The sequence below is a fragment of the Pavona decussata genome, unplaced genomic scaffold (genome assembly GCF_977016875.1).
Source record: "Pavona decussata unplaced genomic scaffold, jaPavDecu1.1 SCAFFOLD_366, whole genome shotgun sequence".
In the NCBI taxonomy this organism is placed as follows: domain Eukaryota; kingdom Metazoa; phylum Cnidaria; class Anthozoa; order Scleractinia; family Agariciidae; genus Pavona; species Pavona decussata.
Window position 1 is genome coordinate 1,743,097 of NW_028145742.1, and position 26,094 is coordinate 1,769,190.

At 39.5% G+C, this 26,094-nt stretch overlaps 1 protein-coding gene across 1 annotated transcript in view; it reads left to right on the top strand.

Moving 5' to 3' along the window:
• The first annotated feature begins 1 nt into the window (after position 1).
• Positions 2-26,094, top strand: part of LOC146452692 (stalled ribosome sensor GCN1-like) — a 40,598-nt gene continuing 14,505 nt past the window's right edge. Inside the window, exons 1-42 of the mRNA XM_085097610.1 lie at positions 2-139; positions 690-753; positions 1,128-1,186; positions 2,099-2,171; positions 2,435-2,642; positions 3,005-3,061; positions 3,137-3,214; positions 4,262-4,330; positions 4,719-4,827; positions 5,299-5,373; positions 5,465-5,593; positions 5,748-5,798; positions 6,388-6,489; positions 6,883-6,980; positions 7,595-7,670; positions 7,796-7,842; positions 8,078-8,183; positions 8,945-9,037; positions 9,123-9,198; positions 9,500-9,665; positions 10,430-10,631; positions 11,017-11,141; positions 11,790-11,968; positions 15,188-15,284; positions 16,796-16,921; positions 17,191-17,389; positions 18,090-18,448; positions 19,039-19,134; positions 19,512-19,783; positions 19,873-20,062; positions 20,476-20,601; positions 20,986-21,096; positions 21,201-21,341; positions 21,437-21,490; positions 21,891-21,980; positions 22,640-22,918; positions 23,372-23,486; positions 23,599-23,778; positions 24,116-24,336; positions 24,816-24,884; positions 24,979-25,117; positions 25,871-26,067. Coding sequence (XP_084953736.1) covers positions 31-139; positions 690-753; positions 1,128-1,186; positions 2,099-2,171; positions 2,435-2,642; positions 3,005-3,061; positions 3,137-3,214; positions 4,262-4,330; positions 4,719-4,827; positions 5,299-5,373; positions 5,465-5,593; positions 5,748-5,798; positions 6,388-6,489; positions 6,883-6,980; positions 7,595-7,670; positions 7,796-7,842; positions 8,078-8,183; positions 8,945-9,037; positions 9,123-9,198; positions 9,500-9,665; positions 10,430-10,631; positions 11,017-11,141; positions 11,790-11,968; positions 15,188-15,284; positions 16,796-16,921; positions 17,191-17,389; positions 18,090-18,448; positions 19,039-19,134; positions 19,512-19,783; positions 19,873-20,062; positions 20,476-20,601; positions 20,986-21,096; positions 21,201-21,341; positions 21,437-21,490; positions 21,891-21,980; positions 22,640-22,918; positions 23,372-23,486; positions 23,599-23,778; positions 24,116-24,336; positions 24,816-24,884; positions 24,979-25,117; positions 25,871-26,067 — 5,412 coding nt within the window. The 5' untranslated portion in view covers positions 2-30. The remainder of the gene's footprint in view (positions 140-689; positions 754-1,127; positions 1,187-2,098; positions 2,172-2,434; positions 2,643-3,004; positions 3,062-3,136; positions 3,215-4,261; positions 4,331-4,718; positions 4,828-5,298; positions 5,374-5,464; positions 5,594-5,747; positions 5,799-6,387; positions 6,490-6,882; positions 6,981-7,594; positions 7,671-7,795; positions 7,843-8,077; positions 8,184-8,944; positions 9,038-9,122; positions 9,199-9,499; positions 9,666-10,429; positions 10,632-11,016; positions 11,142-11,789; positions 11,969-15,187; positions 15,285-16,795; positions 16,922-17,190; positions 17,390-18,089; positions 18,449-19,038; positions 19,135-19,511; positions 19,784-19,872; positions 20,063-20,475; positions 20,602-20,985; positions 21,097-21,200; positions 21,342-21,436; positions 21,491-21,890; positions 21,981-22,639; positions 22,919-23,371; positions 23,487-23,598; positions 23,779-24,115; positions 24,337-24,815; positions 24,885-24,978; positions 25,118-25,870; positions 26,068-26,094) is intronic.

Here is a 26,094-nt window from a genome sequence, read left to right on the forward strand (position 1 = left end):
TCTCGGTATTTTAATGCTCTCTTATTATTGATGCAGGTGATCGAAATACTAAAGAAGTGTGCTGGTAGGATAACCACTTCTAGCACCAAAGAAAGACAGCATATTTGCGTTGAACTCGTGTCTTGCATCAAAAGAGAAGGTGAGTTTTATACAAAATAAATAGTTTGTTTTAATATTCCTTTCTTCAAGACTTGTAAAGTAGAAGCTGAGGTTTTTGGACAAATACTCGTCGTCTGATCATGGCGATCTTCTTCATGATCACATATTAATATTGAGCCAACGTATCGCGTGTATTGGGTCAATCGTTCACGTGGTCTGAAGGAATGTCTCACACCGCACCATATACAGAAACAAAATGTAGAAACTGCCGTGAACCGTTCGTCGATCATCCGAAAATTGTATTCAGTACTCCCTTCTACTGTGTTATCTTTTGATTTCCTGGAACAAGGACATCAGGACGTCTGTTTTGTGTTTCTCTTGAAGTATCTTTACTTCCTCAGCCAATGAGATTTCTCTGTGACTGTAAATATATGAGATTAAGTCGTACCTTAATTAAGCAAGCCCTCCCCCCTCCCCAATATTCCTACTGAATACCCAATCTGGACAGTGGGTGTCAATTTGTTTTGGGAGAATCATAAATTATTTTTCTCACCGTCTCAGCTTTGCTGTTATTTTGTTCAATTCTTTAGATTTTTCTGAAGTTGGAGTGAAAGCGGTGATAAGATTGATCTACCTGACACAGCATCGTTACAGGTGATCATGCACTTTTAACTGTAGGCTCTGCATAACACCTCATCTGTCATGTCTGTGTGAAGGATCTACCACGTCTTTCCAGTGGGGATAAAGGGGATGTAATTTGTGTGTCCTTCCTACCTAAGGAACAAAGTCTGTTGGGCCCAGTGAAATGCCCATTCTTTTAAATATTCTTTAGTTGAATCATACTCATCTGTAAGTTACAGATACATTAGTCAAATCTGGCAATGCCCATTATCATCCCTTCCTCTCCCACCCCTCCCCCTTTCTTTCTGATCTACCCCACCCCCATCGTTAAACATGAACAATTCCCACACTGAAATTGATGGTTGTAATAGAAGACTCATATCTTGGTGCTTTATTTAACCTTACAGAGATAACAGATCAAGGAAAGCTGTTGAAGAAGTCCTCAGAGTGCTTGCAGAGAAACAAGGTACTAGGCAATAGGCCTTATCACGGTTTTTGATGCCATTTTGACGAGTAGGCAAACAATCTTGAAATAACAGTGTTTGTATGGAAATCTGATGTCAAATAATTTTCATGAAACATTGCTTCTGAAAAATTCATGAATTAAGAAAAAAAATTGGAGGGATGTAGCTGTGCCAGAAAGCGTCCAGTTGTGTTTCAAACTTTCCATACATTTGTCTGTATAGCGAACCAGCTGTGAACTGCTATTAAAAATAGTTTGCGGGAAAAAATACAGGGAAATGTATGGAAAGTTCAAAACACGTCTGGACGCTTTCTGGCACAGCTACATCCCTCCAATTTTTTTCTTAAAATCCTTTTCCTAGTGCCAAAGGTTTCCAATTCGTGAATTTTTCAGAAGTGATGTTCTATAAAAATTATTTGACATCGGATTTCCTTACAAACAGTGTTATTTCAGATGTGTTTGCCTACTCGTCAAAATGGCGTCAAAAACCGTGATAAGGCCTATATTGAAATTGATAATACATAAATCAATCTTAAATCGTCCTCTGAGACCCAGGGGTAGTGCCATCCCTCCCCCACCTCCCAACTAACTGCCCCCTGGGTCTCTGAAGGTGGCATTAAACTGGATAAGATCTTAACCTAATACCCTTTTTGGATCAAAGGATGTGTTGTCTGCAATTTTTCAATTTTTTGTCAAAAATTAATATGCCTGTGGTAGAATTTCATGTTGTGCTTTGATAAGGGAATCCAGCAGACTGTTGAAGACTGCAATGTCTGGTGTTAAGTATGGTATAAATAACACCCTTTGATGTGAAACAAACCATTTGGTACTGGAGAATGTTGGAGAATGTATCTAATAACCATTCATTCATGATTTTACCAATAACAGTGTTATTTTTTTCTGGTTTTGGAACAGGTATAAGTGCTGTAAAATATTTTTGTCTAGCATTTAGTGATGTTGAAAACCAAACCACCTTTCCCCACCAAAGGTAAGGACTCAATTACATTCATCGAATTATTAAACATTTAAGTTATTAATTTAAATTAAAGGGAAACATAAGTTTATTATTTTAATGAATCATCATCATTATCATCAACATCAATCATCATGGTCATTATTATTACTTGTTTGTGTTGGTGAAAAGTTAATATTTTAAAATCATTATTTCACATAATTATGACCCAGTGAAAAATGATGGGGAGTGTGTTTTCTCATAGATGGACTAGTAATGTGATGTCCATTTCCTTGCAGTTATGTGACCAGCGGGTCACACTTGGTGCTCCTGTCCTGGTCATGTGAATTGGTGCGACATGTATATAGCAGCGTCGATCTTTGTAGTGATGCACAGTGGAACAGAGTTGTTGCAGTTCAGTGTTTGGCTCTATATGGTGCCTTGTCTGCTGGAAAAGCTTGTGTCTGTGCAGCTGCCAGGAAGAAATTACACAGAGTTTGGAGAGAGGTACATCAACTAGAAACAGGGTTTAGTCAGAAGGGTGTACAGCCTATCTCCATGGGGGGGGATACTCTCTACAATGGACTATATTGTGAGGCTCTGCCCGAAATGGAAAACCTTATTCAGGCTGGAGGTATATGAAAGGGTAGGGATTTCACAAGCTGAAGTATAGCTTAGGGTAGGGAAAATTTTCCTTTAGGTATTTAAAAGGGCCTTTCAAAAATAATATTTCGAACAGATGGTTTGGACCTTGAGGCAGAGACTCCGTGTATAAAACTTTTTGCAAAATTTGTTATAATCATCTTTTTTGGCTTCTCTTGTGTCAAAACTGTCAGGTCAATTCTTCTCATTTCTTTCCACATTTCCAGGTTCCTGGCATAACATACAAGTACGCTGAAGCCATCAGCAATATGGAGGCAGCTCAGGTTTGAAGTCACACGCTTTGTCTTCCATGAAGTCTTCACTTTGAGAACTAAATATTTCATGATCTTTGATTTCAGGAACATGGCTGTTTGACTGGATTTCTTTTCAACTTCTGCACAAAAAATAAAGAAAGTGAAACAATAACTAAATTTAAGGTTTGTATGTCAATATTATTTTATAGCATTATTTTTATTTAGTTATCTTTAGATCTTCATTCAGAAGGTTTGTTTTTGGAGGTAATTTTTTTGAATTCCTTCAGGAAACTTTGCTCCAATCTTTTATCCACTTCTTTGCACTTTGTTTTGTTATGAAAACAAAAATCTTGCCCATAATCATAGCTAGTTGTTGCAAAAAAAGTGCAAAGCAGCGGATAAAACATTGTGGCAATGTTTCCTGAAGGAAATCAAGGCCACTCATAAGCAAAAACTTTGGTGAATCTGAGCTGAAACAACAAAAATCTTAAATGCAGGATAGGTCGGTTATGCTCCCAACCCTTCAATAATAAATTATTGTTCTAACTTGTCACTCTCAGCTTAACTGATCAACAACAACAGCAACAACCTTTATTTCCTCATGGTAATTAGCTTGTTATAAGTACATTCTTGTATAGAAAAAATTTAATTTATTTTGAATAATTTTGAGGTAATGATTGAGGATGGCCAAGTTAACCATCCGATTTTCTAGTTGGCCTCCATATTACGTAATGATGTTTAGAAATGAATGACAGGTGAGGAACCAAAAATGAAGAGATTTGAAATAAAAAGAACTAAAGGAACAAGTTATAATAACTAATAAAAGAAGATTATGATATTTTGTTGTTACAAGTGTACGGTAAAGATCAGCTGAAAGTATTTTTAAAAGATTGTTCAGACAAGTTCCTCGTAAGGTTATCGGTACAGAAGCTTAGATTATTCAGTTTATTCATATACAAGTTGCGAGATGAGGAAGCACAAGTGAACTGAATTATTACTTTTAACCAAGTATAGTGACCAACATCCAATTTCTCATATATTACAATTTCATCAAACATACAGGTCATAAGAATAAAGGAAATGATCGCCAAAGATGAACAGTCTTGATTTTTAAACAAATTCTCATAACTAGTACCAAAAGAAATATGGAGAGAACAGATACGAGAATTTGCATATTGATATTGGGGATTAATGGCTCAACTGAACTTTATCCTTCATCCTGTCCTTCAGAAACCATTGTTTGAGATGTATTTGAAGGCTGTCGTCAGTAGCAAGACAAGACCTGTCAACCATGTTCTGGTGAGAAAGATCTTTGTAAACATTTTGTTACTTGTCCTCTGCTTAGTATTAAACAAGATGACGTCTCAGTTACAGTGGGACTACTGTTGCCGGGGTCACTTAAACAAAACTGGCCAATCAGATTGCAGGACAAGAACAATGAATTTCAACCAAAGCCGATTGAACCAATCACGAGTAGACAGAAAACAACAGTTAAAACCCAAATTTTTTAATTATCCACCGTTCGTATCATAATGTGATCTGATTGGCCAGTTTTAAGTGACCCCGGTGATAGTATTCGCACTGTAAAATCTCCACTTTGCTTCATAGCATTCCATGATCAGTGGAATTACATGTACTTGTAGCTACCAGCAAGTCTGATGCATGTTCTGATCTGTCACCTTTTTAGGTACATATTGGTTCTTTGCTGAGTTATGTGACCCATGATGACTTTAGCAGCTTAATTCTCCCTGCTGTACGGAAAGCTCTGCTCCGAAATCCTGAAGTTGTGCTTAGAAGTGAGTAGATGAATATTAATCTGGGTCTGCCTCTGCAAAAGATTGATCACCTGGACATTTTAAGTCTTCCTTAACTTGTGAAAACCATGCAAGAATCACAAGATGCCAAGAATTGTCATGGAAGTTTAAATGTGTGAGAACAATGTAATTGCCACAAAAGTTGTCACAGAAAGAAAATGATGCTGATCAGGATACAGTGGTGTTGGTGATGGTTATTGTGATGATGATGATGATGATGATGATGATGATGATGATGTTGTTAAAGATAATGTTGTTGATGACGATAATGGTGATGAGAATGATGATGATGATGATGATGATGATGATGATGATGATGATGATGATGATGGCAATAATGCGATGATGAAGATCATGTTGTTGATGATGATAATGATGCTGGTGATGACAATGATAATGATGATGAATTGATGATAATGATGATGATACTGATGTCTGTGTCTTTTGTTTCAGGTACTGCCTATTTAATTTCTTCAGTGTCAATTGATTTATCCAAATATGCTTTGGAAATCTGCAAAAATACTGTTGGTAAGTTAAAACAAGCCTCACAGACCTGTAAATTGAAGTAAACAATAATGGTTGTGGTCCATCATTCTCTGAATTTACTTCTAATGCATAGGTCAGTTACGTGCCAAAGAAGAACTTCACAGACAGGAAGCTACTTTAATCCTGAAGAATCTAGCACATCAATGCAGTGATCCTGGGGCATTGGAGGAACTTATCAACTTTGTGTTTGGTGTTCTTAATGGTAAGGAAAGCAGGGCTGTAGATTTCCAACAGATGAAGTTTTGCTCGTATAAAACATGGATTAAAGTGCTTTTAATTAAGTTTATTTTTTGTGCGATGAAATGGTTGTTTTTATTTCTTGGCTTTTGATTTTCAATTTGTTTCCTATTCGTTAGGTTCAGAAGGTAAACTGACTCAGTGGAATGACAGAGTTGCTGTCCTTCAAGGTAAGCTTTGAGAGTGGAATAATTTAATTACAGATTCTTTTTACAGATTGGCACATACTGTATTCACTTTCAAATTGCTTTTGAGAGTTTCAGGTTTTCATGAAATTACAGTCAATCCACAACACGTGTGGCCAGTATTTCCAAGAAATGAACTGAACATACAAATTTCTCTTTGTAATGTCCGACACGTAAATGGAATGTTAAACATTTCTCTGGAAATCCTTCCGAAAAAGACGGATTAACTGAAAAAAAGATTCAAAATACTTGGGAAACAATTGTTATTCTTGAAATACTTAATGCTGTAATGTAAAGGAAAATTCATAACTTTACACCGTTTATAAACTAGGGAAATTTCTACAGGAACTCTGAAATCTTGATGGAGATTTTCAAAGCTTACATGTAAATTTCAAAACTCTGTTTAAATTTCAAAAATACCAGGCATGCGTGACGTGGATTGACTGTAAGAAATTTTCAGAAATTTAATTCTCAACAGTATTTCACTTTGTGGTAGTAAACTTATAAAACTGAAAAAGAAGTGAAAGGAACATTAGACTGATTTATTGTTTTTGTTAAATATTGAACATTTAAGGGTTGAAAAGCTTGGAGCAGCACTCAGTGAGCGGCAGCTCCTCTGTTCAAGGACTCAGTCAGCTTGTGACAGAGAAGCTGGTGAAATATTTGCAACAAGAAGGTTGGTTATGAACCATAATCAAGTTATGTTTTAATGATATCATTTGTGTAATTACAGTTTTGTTTTCGGTTCTTTGAAAATAATAATGTAAAATTCCATGAAATGTCATCAAACAAGAAATGTAATGAAAAGCGATTACTTGCCTGCTCAGTCTAAGTATAGATGCTTGCATGTTAGCCTTATCAGTCAGTCAATCAATCAATCAATCAATCAATCAATCAATCAATAAATCACCAAAACCAACCAACCTAACATACTAACCAGCAATCAATTTGTGTGGAGCCCTTCTTGCTTTCAATCAGTAGCCCCTCAATGATTTAGCAAAACCTCTTAGAACCTCACTATTTCCTTCATAAGATTATACAAAGTAACACAATGAACCTCTTTTTTCAGTGCATGAAGGCGCCCTTGTCTTTGGTTTGTCCGTTTTGAGCCAGTGGTGTTCACATTTCTCAACCCAGGTACCAAAGGCACTTGTCGATGCATTCAAGGTGAGACAGGAAAAATCAATTTAAATTTAAACTGCAGTGTCAGTTATACATGCGTTATAATTATGACAACATTTCTGTTGCCTGCATCAGAAGGCTTTTTTGTCTTATCTGACTGCGGTGGGAATGTTGTTTCCCCTGTCCCCTTGTAACTCTGAGTGTAATTTAAAGATATGACAATGAAACTAAGAATGTGTTTAGTACCTTTGAGACCCACAATGTTAGCTGGTAATCATCGCAACACACGACATAGGAATTATATCATCTTTCCAAATTAAAAAACAACAACAACAACAACAAAAATAATTCCAAATGATGTCCACCTTCAATTGGCTTTTTTGTTTTTCTAGGTCAGAAAACAACCAGAATTGACCAAAAATGACGCAGCCTAAAATTGTAAAAGTTACAGCAAGAAAGTTAAGAATGGGAAAGTTCAAGGTTTTGAAAAATCTGCCCTCTAAAGTTGGTTGCTATGGTAACATAAAATTTCACAAGCAATACCAAAGAAAAGCTGCAAAATTTGGTGGTGTTTGTTTGCATGATAAAAAGGTTACTATTGTCCTCATCTAAATAGGGTTTAAAAAATTGACAGCCTGAAATGTTTTTACTAATCACAGAAAGGAATGACCAACAAGAACGCTACCACAGTAGTACGCAGTGGATATTTACAGTGCATGACTGCCGCCTTTCAAGGTATTCCTTATTTTGTGCTGGCTGTTATCCAGACCTTTTGGCAATTAACAAGTACCAGTAATAAGAACTATAATTGGGTGCATATCTTAAGTTTGTAAGTTTGTTCTTTGTTCTGAATGCTGTAGGTAACACACTTCTCCAAGGAATGGATATTTTACCACAGCTGTTACAAGTAAGGCTACTGTTGAGTCAGTTGTGGTAACTTTGTTCAATCTAATTGTACTGTAAAACTGATAAATACTTGAAAGGAAATGTGATGTAATATTTTAAGCCTGGTGAACAAATGAGAATGATGTACGGAAAAAGAAATTCTGAGTGCTCCTATCAGGAGTCGAACCTAAAACCTTCCGATTACTAGTTCGGATGCTCTACCACTGATCAATACTTGATATGTATTATTTTATTAGACCGTTGAGAAAGCCAGTAGCCAACCAAACCAGGTAGCGATTGTTTCAGAAGGACTGCTAGCAGCTTCCATTCTTATCCGACTGTCACTTGCTGATGTGCAAGCAGGTAACATCTTCCTTTCAAAACTCAACTGCTTTCATAAATTTGTATCACCCAATGTGCACCTGTTGACTGGTGTGTGTCACTCTATTAACCCTCTCACTCCCAAGAGTGCCATATGGCACAAAAAGTCATTACACGCCTAATATTGGGTCAATTTGTATCAAATTTGGACACCAAACAGATCTTGGAGAGATCTGCACAATAGAAGCATAAAATCTTACTCCCTCCTACATAAGACATGATTAACCACCCCTCCATTTTTTGTAACTTTTTCCTCTTACACTTTTAAGACCAAGTCACCATTTGACAAGAAACTATGTGCTGAGATCTGCAAATTAAGCTATAGTTTAGGACTATACCCAGTGTATACGAGAAGTGAGATGTATTTTAAGGTTTATATTTTCTTGTTTTAAACACTTTTCATTCTCTTCTGTTACTTCCTTTGTCTTAGCTGGAATGATTTATACAATGCCCCAGATAAAACCTTTTAATTGGTGTATTACACTTGGTGTAGGGGTTCACAGTTGCGGTTTTACAAAAATACGGCATTTCCCATGGGAGTGAAAAGGTTAAGTCTGTTGCATATGTAGTCTCATTTTTCCTGTTTGGGGGAAAGAGGTGTATGGACACAGGTAGAAATAATATGTTTGTATAATTACATGTAAGCAACTGACATACTATTCATCAGTTCTCCATAGGGAGTGTTTTAAAACAATTTTTTTTCCATTTGGAATGTATTTTAATTGATTTGGTTTTCCTTTCAGAATCCAAGCTTGGTTCATTTTGGACAACATTTCTTGATACCAAGAAGCAATTATTTGTTTCTGAGAAATTCTTGAACTCGGCATCTGAAGAAGGTACATACTAAACACAATTTGAACTATATTTTGTACAAGTTGTAAAAAGAAGTTGGTTTTAAGAAATGTTTTTCTATTTCAACAGCTCTTCAGTCTCTGGTGTGTGTTATTGAGAAACTTGTCATCAGCCATGGACAAAGATTGAACAAATCTAACAGCCAGTAAGTGTAACCTTAACCCTTTAACCCCTGATAGCAATGAATAAGTTATCCTATCTTGTTCCATACTTTTCTTATAAAAGTACTTATATATTTCTTATAAAAGTTCAAGTTCAAGGTTCATGTTTGGAGGAGGGAGGGATAGATGCTAGGCTGGATTTCTGTGAGTGTAGGCCACATAAGTTTTTGGCTGGATTTTAAATGTCTGCCTCTTAGATCCTGATCATGCATTTCCTCCTCCATTTTAGATGAATATTGTAAGTGATTGTAGTTGTAATAATTAAAGTTCTTTTTATGTTGTTAGGCCGTGGTACAGAGCATTGATCTTTCTGCTGACTCACTCAAGTTGGAAGATCAGACAGAGTACACAATCCTGCATACAGCATCTGTTTAGCAACTCAGGAGAGAGTGCTGTTGAAATGCAATCTTCATTGCTGGCTGAGTTTTCTAAGCTTTTAGCTAAGCAGAAGGTGAGTGAAACAACAACATCAAACAATGAACATTGTAAGCAAGTTTTTAAACCAAGCAATGATCAGGCTGTGCTATGGATGACCTCTTAACTTAAATTTTTGTGGTATAATTTACCTGCGTGGTGCCTGGTCAATTTCTGGCTTTAGGGTGTTTTGATCAAGCTACTGTAGAAATGTCTTAGTGTAAAGTAGAATAAAGTGATACCATCAAGAACAAAAACATACAAATAATTGGAAGAAGCTTATCTTATTCATCTTAACCCTCCTCTTTACAATCTCTTGCAGTAGTTTCATCCCCACCCACCTCTTTCATACCACCACCCCTCCCACCCCACCCTCATCTCTTACCTCTCTTATACATCCCTACTGTGCTGTATGATAATGGGTTTGCAAATTCAGTGATGTAACCTTGGCATATTTGTGGCATCCAGAATCCAGCACAGGCCATCCAACAACTGTTATAACCTTTCTGTACAAAATATTCATCTTCATCCTCTCCTCTCAGTAGTTGTGTTATCCCCACCCACCCACCCCTCACACCATCACTCCTCACCCCCACCCCCCACACTACCAGCCCCATTCCACCTTCCTCATTTCACCACCCCCCTGATCCTGCTTCCTTCATGCCATCACACCATCTCTCTCATTATCCCCTACCACTCTCCAATACAACAGCACAAAGGCCTTCAGTTCTTGGTTACCACATATGGAAATTAACATCACCATTTTACCATTGATCATATAATAAGCCTTGTATCTTTCAGCATCCCATCCCAGACAGTCCAATCCCTGCAGTAAATGGAGATGTACCACATGCTGCGTCAACTGATATCAGTCACAGAGTTCTTGTGTCTGCTCTTCATTGCCTGATCCAGTCCCTTGTGAAGACTAACTCAGAGCTATCAACTGACTCAAAAGACAAGATTGCACTGCAAGTCCTTCCAGACACTCATCATCCTGCCATTTGTAAGTTTGTTTCTTAGTGAGAATTTCTTGCAACCTTTGCATTATTTTATGATGATATGCACTATACTCTTGCCACAAGCTTTTTTCTTATTGATTTTTCTAAAGATGTCAAAAAGTTGCCAAAACAAACAAACATTTTGTTTAAGCGGCAATGGTACAGAATGTAGGGTTGATTTCCACTGCTCACTCAGGGGTAAGCGCAGGGTCATTTCCTGAACAGTGACTAATAATTGAGTCTATACGGAGAAAGAATTTTTGACAAGAAAAAACGTAACATTTTAAAGTGAAACTATATTTCTTCAGCAGTACGAAATCACCAAATATCTCTCTGATGAATAAAATGCTTGGAGTTACTGGATTGGATTTTTTACTTATTTTGCTGTAGTTTCCAGTAAAGAGAAGTTATGGCTCAGAATCATGCATGGAATGGAGATAGAGACAGAGAGCTTTGTGGATCGACATGTGGACACCATTGCTGCCATGATTTTCTCAGGCAGCAAACTGCAGGAGGTAAGGTTTCTAAAAAATATTACTGTATACATCGTAAGGAAATCTTTTCAGGAGTTTTAGCCTGGTCATTTTTGTGTATCTAGTTTTGGTTGAACCAGAAGCAGAGCAACCGACAACTTTTGAGTGAATCAACCTAAAATGTAACATAAGACAGTTGTGCTCTCATCCATTCAATTACAACAAACGTTAAAAAAAACACTATGGGCCAGTTATTTAAACAGTGTCTAACTTAGGCCGCGGCTTAACAATCAGTGGGTCTCCAAATCTGTTTATAACTGGTTTATTTTAAGTAGATAAATAGTTTTCTAGTCTGGGATGCAAGCCTTGTTACCGTCGGCAGTAGATAATGTTTAGATATGATTGTTGGCAAAATTGAAAATGGCTTAGAACGTGGTTTGTTAAACACCGTCTAAACTGTCTTTTAATAACTGACCCTATGGTTCTATGTCATGCAGTATGTTGCATCAACGCGTGTTTTTTTAACCCCTCTGATCTTCCCATTGAAAATCCCATCAAATATCCAACAGCTAACCACTAGTCTACATAACTGTGCCTCGACGGAACCTTTTTAGCACACCTACTTTAATAATCAGCCCAAAGATTTTTCTCATTGTGCTACTAACTCATCTCTCAATGTCTATATGTTAGACTTCACAGAATGTTCTTCAAACCATGGCAGAACTTGCCCCCGAAGTGATTTTTCCTCGGGTTGTGAAGCACAGTGTGATGAGTTTAACTAAACCAGCCTTTTGTACCGTCACTGTGGAGGAGTTTGCCATCATGAATACTCCTGAGGGTGAGATATACAACACAAGTGTTCTGCAAAGGTTGGTCTGCTGCTTAAAGGGTTTACGATGATTACCAATAACACACGACCTACCACCTTCATAAAGGTCGAGTTACAGATAACAAAACTCTATCAAAGTTGGTCCCAAGCCATTTTAAACTAAAAGACCCCAAAAAAGCGTCTTTTACGACAACAACAACAACAACAACAAAAAACTTTTACATGAAACTACACGTGATAATTTCAAAAATCAGCAATGTTTCTAATTTAGCATATTGGAAAAACTGTAAAAGCAGCTGGCATGGCTCGGAAGTCAAAATTAATAAAGTTTTAGCTTCTCTTAATAAGCAAAATTGTCAATTCCTTGGCTCTGTTGCCTTGAAATCTTGTCAGAAATCAAATTAATTTCACCGGTTTTTTCCCTTTGATTAACATCCACAACTTAAACTGACTTTTTTGCAGGCGGTAGGTCGCATGTTATTGGTAATCCTGTAATTAAGATTGCGTTCGATTGACCACATTCCGGAATAAGAATAAGCGGAATGGCTGTTAGATTTCGAATTTCCCGAGATTTAATATCCCGCTTTGCCTTAATTATTACATGTTTCCCTGACATTTTTCGAAAATCTCTCCAGAATCGCGGAGGAATTTCCTCTAAAACTGGCCCTTGATCTTGGACACATGAGGGTTGCAATCCCCCCTGCGCGTAAATGTATTTATCGATGTAATATTTTCAAGGGAACGTGTTTAATGTACAGAATTGGCTTAAAGGCTATGAATATTGTATTGTACACAATGCTCGTCGACAATTTAACAAGGACATGAATGAAATGCTTCTTTCCCTACGATGTCTTCGGGCGACTTGCCAGTCTAAATATCAAAATGGCTGAAAAAGAGAGAAAAATACAGCCGACAGCGGTACCTCTGGACACTGTGCCGGAGCGTTGTACCATGACGATGCACCACGAGATTTCGGCCCGCGGTTCGCTTATGCCAGCTGGAGATGGTTCCGCGATGCTTTCCGATACCTTGTCCCCGACAAGACAGTGAGGGAGAGAAAAGTCGGCCCCTAGACCATATGAGACAGATCCCTTTCGTAGGCACCTCAGTTCCACCTTACTGACTTAAACTGAGATTCACCCATGAATATATATGTCAATGTAGTCATTTTGTCTGCCATGTGGTACGTTTTGAGGTTTGAGCATGCGTACGGGCCAAAACGATATAATGACAGAAGGATGACGCATGGTCAAACGACCTGTAGTCTTGGAGTTACCGGTAGTCTTGGACTCGTTTTACCTTATTTCATTCTTACAATTTTTATTGCCGTTTTCCCGAAAACGATTGCTCCTTCGATGGATTGTTGACATTGTCAGTAAGGGAATCAGGTTGTCACTCGAAGAGCTCTGTGAAAGCCGTTGCTATTTTTCTGTTTTTGGCTATTAAGTCAACACTTATTACTGTGACATGTAATGAAAATGTGCCACGTTTGTTACTACAACAATTCAGATGCTACCTTTCGCCTCCTAACGTCCCCTGGACCGGTTTCTGCTTCAACTGCTGGTAAAATCAATTGTATCGTGATGAATGCCAGAAGCTTAAAAAGTTCAAAAGTATCACAAAGACAGCACAACAAACTGGCAATCCGTGCGTAACCTCCTTCGCTTCCAGGACCTGGTGTACGCCGAAAACTCTAACGTTATATATGCGTGAATGAGACATGATTGAACCAAAATATCAGCAACTCTGAAATGTTGCATTCTGGCTTTACAATATTTAGGAGAGATCGGTCTGATCGAGGTAGTGGTGGAGTTCTTATTGCAATCAAATCAGCCTTCTTCAAAGCCGTCAAAGAATTTAAACCTGAATCGGAGGCCGAGCTGCAACAGCTTGAGATCGTTTTTGCCAAAATTACTACGCTTACTGGTCAAAGAATTTTAATCTGTTTTTGCTATGGGTCACCCAATGAAGACTAAAGTTGGAATATATTCGATAATTATCTGCATGAAGTTTGTGACAAGTTCGACAATATGGTAATTTCGGGTGATTTTAATTTGCCACACATCCTCTGGGACTCCATTGACAGTACATCGGGTGTTAACGAACTAGCCTTTATTGAAACCCTTCATGACCATCTCTTGACACAACTCAACAAAAAACGCACTTGTGGCAACAGCATACTTGACCTTGTAATCACGAGCGTGCCGAACCGTGTTAACGTAACCGACACTGATTGTTTCCAAAAGATACGGGGGTTTTTACAGACCACAGCATCACTATTTTCCACTTTAACACTTTTATAAAAGCCCTATCAAAAACCCTGAGATTTGTCTACGATTATGCAAAAGGCGATTTTGAGGGTCTGCTGTCAGCAATTAACCTCTCTTCGATCATAGCCAATGACGATATAAATACTGACTGGCATCAATGGAAAGACACGTCTCTTGCAGCGGTCTCTGACTATATACAGACCAAGAGACTTAAGGGACGGAATCCCATACCTTGGATGTCTGCCGTACTTAATTTGATCAGGAAAAGGGAATCTATAAGTCAAAAGCTGAAATTATCTCCCTCGAGCCACCTAAGGGAGAAGTTAAAAAACTTGCGCAAAACAGTGTATAAAAGCGCATGCTGCGGAACAGCTTTGGTGAGTTTCTTGGTTCCGTCGAGTCCGACCTCAACACAAACCTTAAGCGTTTTTTGTCTATTTTGAAGCTGAATTCCAAATCGCATACAATTCCTGATGGAGTCTCGACGCCAATATCAGCCAGTGCATTCGCTAACCCAGGTAATCGTACGCCGTTAAGATCTTCAGCTGAAAATCTCGGGAAATAGCCAATCTCTTTAACTTTTACTTAGCATCAGTTTTCGTCCATGAGACCCCCTCCCCCCCCCCCCCCCCCTTCATCTGGAAGCGCTGCCAATGGACCAGCCTTGTCCTGATATGTCGAAATTAACGCCCACTGTTAGCGAAGTCCAATCCGTGCTCGAAGCCCTTGATGTCACGAAAGCCACAGGACCTGATAAAATCCCAGCGAAACGTCTTAAGGAAACAGCCTCTGTAATTGCACCACCTCAGCTAGTGTTTAGTGCAACATACGATTAATTTTCTCTAAAGGATCGTTGGGTACTCCTGATTCTGAAGTGGGGTCAATCGAAAGACGCCTTAAATGGAACTTTCATTTTGTTATGAAGACTTTACTCTCTACCAGGTTCCAGTGTATTCATGGTTTTTTTGTTTTTTTGATTTCCCACACAGCGCCAAGTCGGCAGAAGCTGCAAAACGTCAAAATATGAAGAAGGAATCAAAGGCTTATTCATATGAGGACCAAATCTGGGAAATGGAACTGCGTGAGGTGTGTTGTCATCATACTCCAAAATTTTCACCCAGAATAATCAACTTATAATGCATTTTAGATCGCTTGTTTGTTATTTTATCTTAGATTCACCACAGTTTTTGAATGTGGCCTTTAATTCCTTCAGCAAAGGTTGCCCCAATGTTTTATCTGTTGTTTTTCGCTTCGTTGCATTAAAAGCTTTGATTATGGGCAAGGTTTCCGTGTTTATCACAAAACGAAGCGCAAAGCAGCCAATAAATACCTCTTACTAACTTCGTTTTCTCGGTCCGTACTTCAAGTTACGTAACTTAAAGTACGGACCGAGAAAACGAGGTTAGTAAGATATTTATTATCCCTCTGAGGTTAATTGGGCGCGCGGGAAAGGAAACTAGCGGGCCGTACAGTGAAATACGACACGCAAAATAGACCAATCACACCGCGCGTACTAACCGATAGATATGATAAAACATTGGAGCAATGTTTCCTGAAAGAATTCAAGGCCACGTGCAAAAACTCCGGTGAATCTGAGCTAAAACAAAAAAGCTATCTGAAATGCACTTATGGTTGTTTATGAGCTGAGCCTTTCAAATACAACATGGTAAGAGAGAAGAGATAGATTACTTGCTGATTGAAAGTTAAAACACTTTTATGTTGAATGTAGCGTACTGATTTACACTTCGATTCGTGCAGATAAAAATTTCGTCAATTTGCACATATTGTTGTTTGTTATTCAGTATCGCCTCGAATTCGCGAGGCGGGAAAGTCAGGTGACAAGAATTTAAAATAACATTTAGACTTGCAACGACCTTCGGCGCATCACTCTTGGTTTAATCGCGAAGCGAGAAGTTTGAAACGCAAGGGATCATTTACCATTTACCAAATTTTATTCGCCTCCACCAATAAGATGATTCTTGCGAATTGCCAGCCGTCAAACAAGGATTAACGCCATCCCGAGAACCATTAGACAGGTAGAGGCGTTCAGTAAATTTAAAACCAAACTAAAGTGCCATCTTAAGCAGTAACGCCCGCGGTACATGCTGCATTTATAACTTAATTATTTGTCTAGTTTTTTATTTGCTTTTTTTTTTTGTTTGTTTGGTTTTTTTTTTTTGTTTCAATGTTTTGTGTTTTGTCTTGTGCTGTGTCAGGGCTCCATTTAAACTAGCTCTGCTAAATTGGATGCCCCTGGATAAATATTGAATTAAATAAATAAATAAATAAATAAATAAATAACGAACACAAATTGTAAGTATTTCAACCGTTTTGAATCCCGTCACATTAGCGAACTGATGTAAATAATAACTTGTTTTCTCACGGTAATTTCAGTATATTACGATTGTATGGCTGACGCTTCCCGAACAGACCGTTGAAGGAAGAAAGCTGCAAATCTAGAGCAAATAAAATCTTGAACGCTACAAATCCCTGGCTAATCTTAAAAGAAGTAACGCCTTCACACATAAGCCAGTTACGCGCGAGTCACGTATTGTGAAAGGAGTATTGTTGAAAATGATATATTTTGAATTTTACAGTCAATAAAAAAGAAGAAGAAAGCTGAAGGAAAGCTGTCAGAGAAAGATGAGATGAGCCAAAAGGAAAAAGAGATCTTCGAAGCTCAGTTGATGAAGGAAGCAGAAATCCGTGACAGATTAAGAGAGGCAAGTTATTGCTCTTCATGTTGAAATATTACAGTTCTACACCTTTATTTGTCTGTGTGTTTGCATTTTTCGGCAGATGCAAACAAATCTTGATACAGAGAAATGTGATGTCTCAAGAAACACTTTACACTTCTTGTGCAGTTTTTGGTAGAAACGTTTTAGCTGGTCCTATGAAGATGTAGAAGTGTGTGGCACTTATTTTCATGGGGGAGGGGTGGGAGGGAGGTGGTTAATTGGTAGTTAATACTCTATACCTCTCCCTGTTACAGCTTCATCATGAAGTTGCCCAGGTGGGATCATTACTGGAGATAGCTATAACAGCAAACCCGAAAGCCATACGTCAATACATCCCCACCCTCCTACCCACCCTGCTGCCATTACTGCAGTCCCCCTTGACTGCCCCTGTGGTTATGCCTGTGATTTTGAAGCTTGGCAAAAGTGCACTGGACGAGGAACAGAAATATCTTGGTAAGTGATGTCGTAACAGCTTAAAAACTGTAATTGAAGGGCTCAGAACTTAACCAACTGTTTTGTGATAAAAACGGAAATCTTGCCCATAATCATAGGGTTTTTTTTGTAATTGCAAACGAAGGGTAAAGCAGCAGATAAAAGATTGGACCAACGTTTTCTGAAGAAATTCAAGGCCACATACAAAAACTCCATTGAATCTGAGCTAAAACAACAAAAGGCAAACTAAAATGCGACATAGGTTGGTTATGCTCTGAGCACTTTAATTCTAATCATCTGCATTTTGAGTTTGTGTACGAGTTGTGAACTTCTGTGGTTAAGTTACTACATTTTTAAACAAATATTTCATGTAGAAGAAAAAGGAAAACTGAAAGTGGTGTTATGGTGCACCAATGAAATGACCGGAAGAATTTAGTGTCATTTGTGGTTATTGTTTGTTACCACATTGTGGCACGTTTAAATGAAGCTGACTCGTGAGGTGTGTGTAGTCATGTCATCATCCCGTTAAACTTTAGAAGCCTAATGAAATAAGCCTTGATATGTGTTTTTATGAGATTTTCGGTACGAGTTGAAAATGAGTCCTTGAAGAATTTGAACCAAAACGTCTGTACAGTGGAACCACTATTTAACGAAGTCGTTAAATCGAGGTTCCACTGTGTCTTAATCACTGATATGTTTTGTATTCTGTCTTTTTTATCAGCTGAGCTTGTTGGATATGTGACATTGAGACTTCTTAAACCCATGTGCCGTATAACTCCAGCCTGGTGTGAGGAGAACCTCTTATCTGCCACCAAACGTGTCCTGTCCATTCTCCACACCCTCACAGTACCCCCCAGTGTCCTGGGAGCTGCATCATCAAACTCACCAGCAGAGCTTCTCTCTGCACCAGCGTTTGCCTTCTGTTTTCCTCTGCTAAGATGCTTATTAAGAGAAGGAGGAAAGGCTTTAGGGGGAGATGAAGACCTTAGACACCAGGCTCTGCAGGTTGTAGCTGAACACTGTAAACTGCGAGCCAGTTATGATGAGGATGATGACGAGGAGGAAGAGGATGAAAATGAGGTAAATGAGAAATTCCCTTAGGGACATCTTGTTTTACGTTGTGCAGACAAACTCATGCAAGGATTTAAGTGATGGATCAGAGAATTAACTATGTATTGTATGTTAAAGTGCTAAGATAACCATGAAATTCCTACTGAGCATTAGCCCTAGTGAGGAAATGGGAGATCGTACGAGACAAAGAAAATAAAATTGATCTCAGCGGAAATCGAACCGACGGCCTCCGGATTTGAGGCCAGACGGGAGCAAGTCGCAAGGATTAATATTTTGCTTACAAGTGATTGTGAGAGCTTATCAAATAGAGACTAGGAATGGGGAAGTCTTCGAGTTTTTTTCACGATTTAAAATACATTCACCAGTATTTTTCCTCAGCACACGCAGCATGTAAACCAAGTGGCATTTAAAAGTATAGTGACATTATACATTCTTTACATTATATCTATCTATCTTCAGTTTCTGTAGCGTTCGATTTATTAATTCACATGAAATACAAAATCCTTATCTGATTGAAATACAGAATATTTTATCTGTTCTAACAAATATTTTACAGTCTGCTAAGCTGTCTTTATAAATCACTCTTTTTCTTTTTTCAGAGTGATCCTGCTCTGCTGCCAAGACAAGAGATGTTTACTCTCCTGGCTGAAATTATTTCCACCAGTCCAGATACGATCAAAGGTTCAAGATTACAGGTAAATATCAACAGTTAGTAAACGTTCACTATGGTCTGTTGCGCGGAATGTGGGAATCAGATTTGCTCAATCTTTTTTGTCTTAACCAAAAATCGACTGTCTAGTCAAAAGAGAGAAAAACTGAAGCATAAAAAAAGCAAACGCAGTTATTGTTGTAATCTTTTTTCCTTTTGTTTTTTGCCAACGTAAATGAGGCAAAAGTGAGGCTTCCCTCCGCCCGTCGCGTCTCCTCGCGGGAACCAATTTTCGCGCGCGCGAACGCGCGTGGTTTGCTCGCGCTACTATCCCTAAGAAAAATAAGGACTGCTCGTAGTCTTACTCTAAGCTTTATTTTATTATCTTGTGGATAATTTCCTCTTGTTTTATGCTCTTTCCAGCAACTTGCATCTCTGAGCCTGGTTGAACTGTGCAAGGCATCTAGTGGCGGTGAAGGTTGTGCCACAGCCTCACCAGCCGAGATCTCTGTTTTGTTAAAGTCCCTGGAGTCTCCCGCAGCTTCACTGAGATTCGCGACCTTACAAGGGCTTCTGGTCCTGACAGACATCCTGTCCGCAGGGGATCATGGGACAGCACAGACCGCCCAACTTGTTAGACGCCTCTGGGTGGCAAAGTTTGACGTGGATGAGGAAAATGCCAAAGTGGGAGAGAAGTATGGAAAAAAAAAAAAGATAGACAGTGGAGATTCTGACGCTTCTAGCCAGGGAGTGAAACGTTTATCTGTTTGTTGAACTTTTCTAGGTTATGGCAGGAGGTGGGCTTCAGTGTCCCTGAGCCACTATGCAGTGCACTTTTGGAGGATGTCGTACATGACGTTGAAGTTATCAGGAAAGCCGCTGCCCCAGCACTGGCTGCTGCGATCACAGAACACCCGGATGTTGCGCCGTCCATTCTGCAGCAGCTGGTAGATCTGTATGACGTCAAACTTAAGGTATGTTCAGGTACATTATTTTGAACTTAGTTTCTCTTAGTGATTGCGCAAACGTGGAACCAAGTTGAAAGCTTTTCATTAGGTTAAGCGGGTCTCCAGCTTTTGAAATCCGATTAACACAATGAGCCAATTTTATGAGCCACAAATATTCTAGCTTTTATTACAACGTGTAAGCGGTGTGTAGTGTTGGAAAGGCCGTGTCAGCCAAATGAAGAATGGTTCTGCTTTATGCCTGGTTTTTTGACAATCCAATATGGTTTCTGTGATTGGTCAACTGTTGATTGTTTCAACTGAACTGAATTTTGAGTCCGTAGTGTAGCCTCGGAAGAGCACAGCCAAATTATGTTCGACTGTAGACACGTTCACTTGACAGTAGATGCGTTTATATCAACCAGGAGCTGTCTTGTTTGTAGGTTCCTCCGCCAGTAGTGGACAACCTGGGACGAGTGGTTCCCAGTGATTCAATGGATCCTTCGGACGCACGGTGTGGGATAGCACTGGCACTAGGAGAATTGTCACCAAAGCTATCCGAGGAAGAGGTAATTTAGTAGAATCAAAAACAGTGCAAGGCGCAGAATGATCTATTTTTCACTTAGTGACACAGGCATACTCGGAAAAAGGACATCCGAGTTCTCTCAACGATGTTATGACCTTCCGATTGACACAGGCATAGTCGGTAAAACAGGAGTTGAACCTATTACCTTCGGATTACCAGTTCTGGATGCTCTTCCACTGAGCTACAACGAGTATAACTATGTTATCAACTGACAAAATACATCTATTTGTTTACCAGGATTGCAACAAAACATGACATTTCTTTCAAGAAAAACAGTGTTTAAGAATTAACAAGTGTTGGGTGACGCTGTTTTCAAGTTGCTTTGACCAAAACAAATGTTCAACATTCGTCATTCTTCTCTGTGTAGGTTCCGCCGTTGTTCGTCTTTTTTGTGCCAACTGGTCTGGGAGATCACAACCTAGAAGTCAGAAAACATATGTTGAATGCTGCACTGAAGGCCGTGAACGACCACGGAAAGGTTTGTACTGTACTTTTCATGTGTTATGATCCTCACTCTACTATCCTTAAGAAACAAGGGACTAGTTGACGTTGTAAATGTGTTGATCAAACTTTGTCTTCCAGGCGAACATATCGCTTCTTTTACCAGTATTCGAGCAGTTCTTAGACATGGCGCCAGACACATCTGCGCATGACACAATCCGTCAGTCAGTCATCATCCTGATGGGCTGTTTAGCGAGACATTTGGACAAAGATGACCCCAAGGTATGCACTTCATATAGTCACCATTCATGTATCTCTTAATTTCCTTTACTTTGATATCTTCTTATAAACTGTTTTCTTATTAACTCTTTTTACAGGTCAGGCCGATTGTTGGAAAGCTCTTGAATGCTTTATCAACGCCATCACAACAGGTATGTCTAACCAAAGTACTACTTCCGTCCACAATAACTGCAGTAGATAAAATCGTTTCCTGTGATTCTTCATATAGATCAGTGTTTGGGGCGTCTGACAAGATATCGGTTGAATTCCCATCTGGAATATGTAGTGGCATGATTGTGATTACTTACTATGAGTTAATTGGTTCAAGTGTACATAAAGTACAAACTGAAGAGTTCAAAGAAATGGTACCAAATCAACCTCGTTCCCGGGGTCTCTCCTCTTCCCTTCCCTCCGGAGGACGAGGGACTCTGACAACGAGGTTGGTAGGACTTTTCTCGAAAAACAATGCTGATGATTGCACGAACATACAATAGCTAGCCAACAAAAAGTCCTTAAGGCGTTTTTATTTGTTCGTTCTATTATTTTTTTTAGGTTCAAGAAGCTGTATCCAACTGCCTTCCTCCCCTTGTCCCCGCAATCAAGTCAGAAGCACCAGAAATGGTAAAGAATCTCCTGAACCAGGTGCGTAGGTTTTTTACTGGTTTAGTTAGGAATCATTCATCCAGCAGAGATTGAAGTCCGCTACCGTGTTTTACCACGCTGCCCTATCCCCGGTTAATCTTGTTCATTTCGGACTGACTAATCTTCCGATCTATCTCTCTACCTTGTTCTTGGTGCTTCCCTTCTCTTGTTATCGTACGTAGCTGATGGTGTAGTACCCTGGAAGGCAAAGTTTTTGTCAGCGACTCACACTATTGGATTCTCCCAGTCCGTACAAATGTGTTATGTGCGTGAACAGTGCCACCAGCTATGCAAGCTATTATCTTTTCTGCCAGTCTGTGGATGAGCCATTCGTACTTATCCATCTGTTGTCTGTCGTTCGTGCTACATGGTCCATCCATTTCCTTTTCAATCCATAATCTGTTCACCAATACATCACCCTTTCACCCCAGACTAACCTGCATGCACTCCTCTTTTATTTCATTGTCATGGGAAGAATTTGGTTTTCAGAATCCCACGAGTTCTTTCCTTTTTTCGTAGCCCCGGGTCAGCAATCTTTTAGCACCAAGAACTAATGCAATCCCGAGAGATGGGTTTGTATTTAAGACCAAAATAAGGTCGAGGTAGTAAACTATCATCCGTCCATCTAACCGCTATTTATTATGATTTATCCATTTCAGCTCCTTGAGTCCACTGTTTATGGTGAGAGGAAAGGAGCAGCTTACGGTCTGGCAGGACTGGTGAAGGGTTTGGGCATCTTGTACCTCAAACAGCTTAATATAATGTCCACACTACAAGACGCTATACAGGATAAAAAGATTTACCGTCACAGGGAGGGTGCTCTGTTCGCTTATGAGATGCTCTGCTCCATGCTGGGCCGCCTGTTTGAACCTTATGTAGTACATGTGCTGCCCAACTTGCTCCTCTGTTTTGGTGATGGAAATCAGTACGTTAGAGAGGTGAGGAAAGCATACTTTACATCTGGAAGATAAAACATCGACAATTTAAACAAAAGTAAGTGCATTAGAGAGGTTAGGAAAACGCACTTAAAATTCCCAGGGTGAAACAGTGGCAATTGTGACAGAGATCCAAACTTCAGAGTGGTGAAGAAACCATACTCTAAATGTCCAAGATAAAACATTGACAATTGTAACAGAAATCAGTGCGTTGGAGAGTTGAGGAGAGCACATTTCAAATTATCAAGAGAGAGAATAGGTAAACAATGACAATTGTTATCACAGAAGTAAGGGCATTAGGAGAGCGAGGAGAACACATTTAAAATCATCAAGAGTGGGTAAGCATTGAAAATGTTTGTCATAAAAGTCGGTACCTTCCAGAGCTGGGAGAGCGCACACGTGAGTCTCCAAAAGCGATGGTGAATCACTGACAGTTGTGCCTTTGGTTGTTCACAGGCCACGGATGACACTGCACGCGCCGTGATGAAGAATCTCAGTGCTCACGGGGTCAAACTCGTTTTGCCGTCATTGTTGGCCGCGCTGGAAGAAGATTCTTGGAGGACAAAGACTGGTACGGAACAGTTTCCACATTAATTCATTCATTTATTAAAATCACTGTCAGCATTATTTTGACCTGTGTGGTCGGCAGTTTCGTTTAATATTTTTTACTTTGTTATTTTCAGGAAGTGTGGAGCTGCTTGGTGCCATGGCATTCTGTGCTCCAAAGCAACTGTCCTCGTGTCTTCCAAGTATCGTGCCTCGCTTGTGTGACGTGCTCACCGACTCACACATGAAAGTACAAAAGGCTGGTGCCCAGGCCCTCAAACAGATTGGCTCTGTCATCAGGAACCCAGAGATCTTAGGTAAGCGGGTTCTCGTGCCACACAAGCCTGCCTCAGAGATGTTTTGGAAAATCCTTTTGCTTTCACCTACAGATGTACCTTCCGTTTTTTTTTTTTTTTTTTCTACTATTTGTTTTTTAATTTCAGATTACAGTTTGTTTAAATATCATATGATGAAAACATCTCTGTTATGCGACACTCCATCATAGAGCGACAAAGGAACACAATCATTGCATTTTTAATCCCCGACATGATATGAAGACAACCCTTCTAGGCTTACCCACGTTAGAGGACTGTAGTAAACACAACGTTATTTTCTAGTACTCTATTCATGTGTATAACTCTGTTTTGTTTTCAGCCATTTCTTCGGTCCTTCTCGAAGCGCTCATGGACCCCTCTACCAAGACAGCTCCTTGCTTGCAAGTTCTGCTTCAGACCTCTTTCGTTCACTTTATCGATGCTCCATCGCTCGCTTTGATCATGCCAGTATTGCAGCGTGCGCTCAGCGAGCGTTCAACGGAAACTAAGAAAATGGCGGCTCAGATTATCGGCAACATGTATTCTCTGACAGACAAAAAGGTAAGACTAACCTGATTGAAAGAACCGCAGATACAACTCAATTGAAGCATCAACAACAACAACAACAACAAAACTTTATTAGAACATAAGCAGACAAATTTATACAATGATTCTTCCACCTGCATGTAGCTAGCTAATCGAGGCAGGGGAAGAAGAAACTAACTTGTTGTATAGATCCATAGAATTAAGCTTCTGAATGCAATAGGTCAAGCTATTTCATCGCATGTCATTGACGTTACAAGAAGCCAGATGGCCACTAATGCATATACATAAACACTTTGTGGATGCCCTGGTATTTCCCGCCATAACGTGCACGTCCGTCACAGCTTTCCGTTGTTTCCCGCCAAAAGTGCCACACGGCGTTCACTGTACTAAAAATCAAGCCTGATGAGGGATATTCACGACATAGTACCGTTTAAAGCATTGTGTTGTCTCTGTCAGTGATACAAGTTTATGCTATTTGTTTTTTCGCGTTTTAGGATCTTGCTCCTTATTTGGGATCAGTCGTACCAGGACTAAAACAGGCGCTACTGGACCCTGTACCAGAGGTAAAACCACTTTCATTTTTGTTTTGTTTGATTGTTTGTTTGTTTGATTTTGTTTTCTTACCGTGTAAAAATTCTTGGTGGATTTTTCTTCCAGGTGCGCGCGGTGTCTTCCCGAGCCCTCGGTGCTATGGTCCGCGGTATGGGTGAGGAGAGTTTTGAGGACTTGTTGCCATGGTTGATGGAGACACTGACGTCAGAAAACAGCAGCGTTGATCGATCGGGCGCCGCTCAGGGTAAGCTCACAAATGACTGTTAAAGCAAACCTTCCGAAGTAACGTTGGGATTTAGTAGCCTTTCACTCTCGTTGCTTTCCAATGATCATCATTGCCATACATACGTTTTCTTTTTCTTTTTTTTTCACGTGTAATTTTAGTGGGTTGTTCTATATTAATAATATTGGACAAATACGAAAATACACATACAATTTTACCAAAGAGTACCCATAAGCTCATATGGTACTTTTCCTGTAAATTTGACAGAAGGGATATTCGTTTATGCCCATGCTGTTGAGCCAGTCGTAGCTTTAGGGGGGTGGGGCGAGGCGCGACGTCATTACTTTGGGAACGTTGGCTAGGGATGGGAGGACGTTATATCTAACAATTATTCCACGAGCGCGCGTTGGATATGAGATGATAGATAGCCAACGAGGCGCGTAGCGCCGAGTTGGCTATAAACATCTCATATCCAACGAGCGTGAGTGGAATAATTGTTTTATTAATAAACAATCAAGAAATATTGCTAGATTTTGCTGATTTCGCTTTGCAAGTACAATTAGAAGACAACTTAATAGTCTCTATTTCTCGGGCATGGTATAATGGCTCATATACCATGGCCGCTAAGCCAATCAAATCGCTCGAATTGCATTATAGAATGGTCCAGTTTTTAATAAAAAAGATTTTAAATTTCCAGGAGTTGTCAGAGATTTCAGTTGTGATGCCATATCCTGGAGACATGATTGACCTCTCTGTCATACATTCTACCAACAGGTCTGGGTGAAGTTCTGTGTGCCCTGGGCACTAGCAAGCTAGAGACGCTGATGCCGGAAGTGATTTCCACCACAGAGCGAGCTGAGCTTGCGCCGCACGTGAGAGAAGGTTACCTGATGTTGTACATCTACCTTCCGTCCGCCTTTAAAGACGACTTTATTCCTTGGGTTGGACCTGTTATACCCTCTGTGCTGAAGGTAAAATGTTGTAACTCGACGTTACTC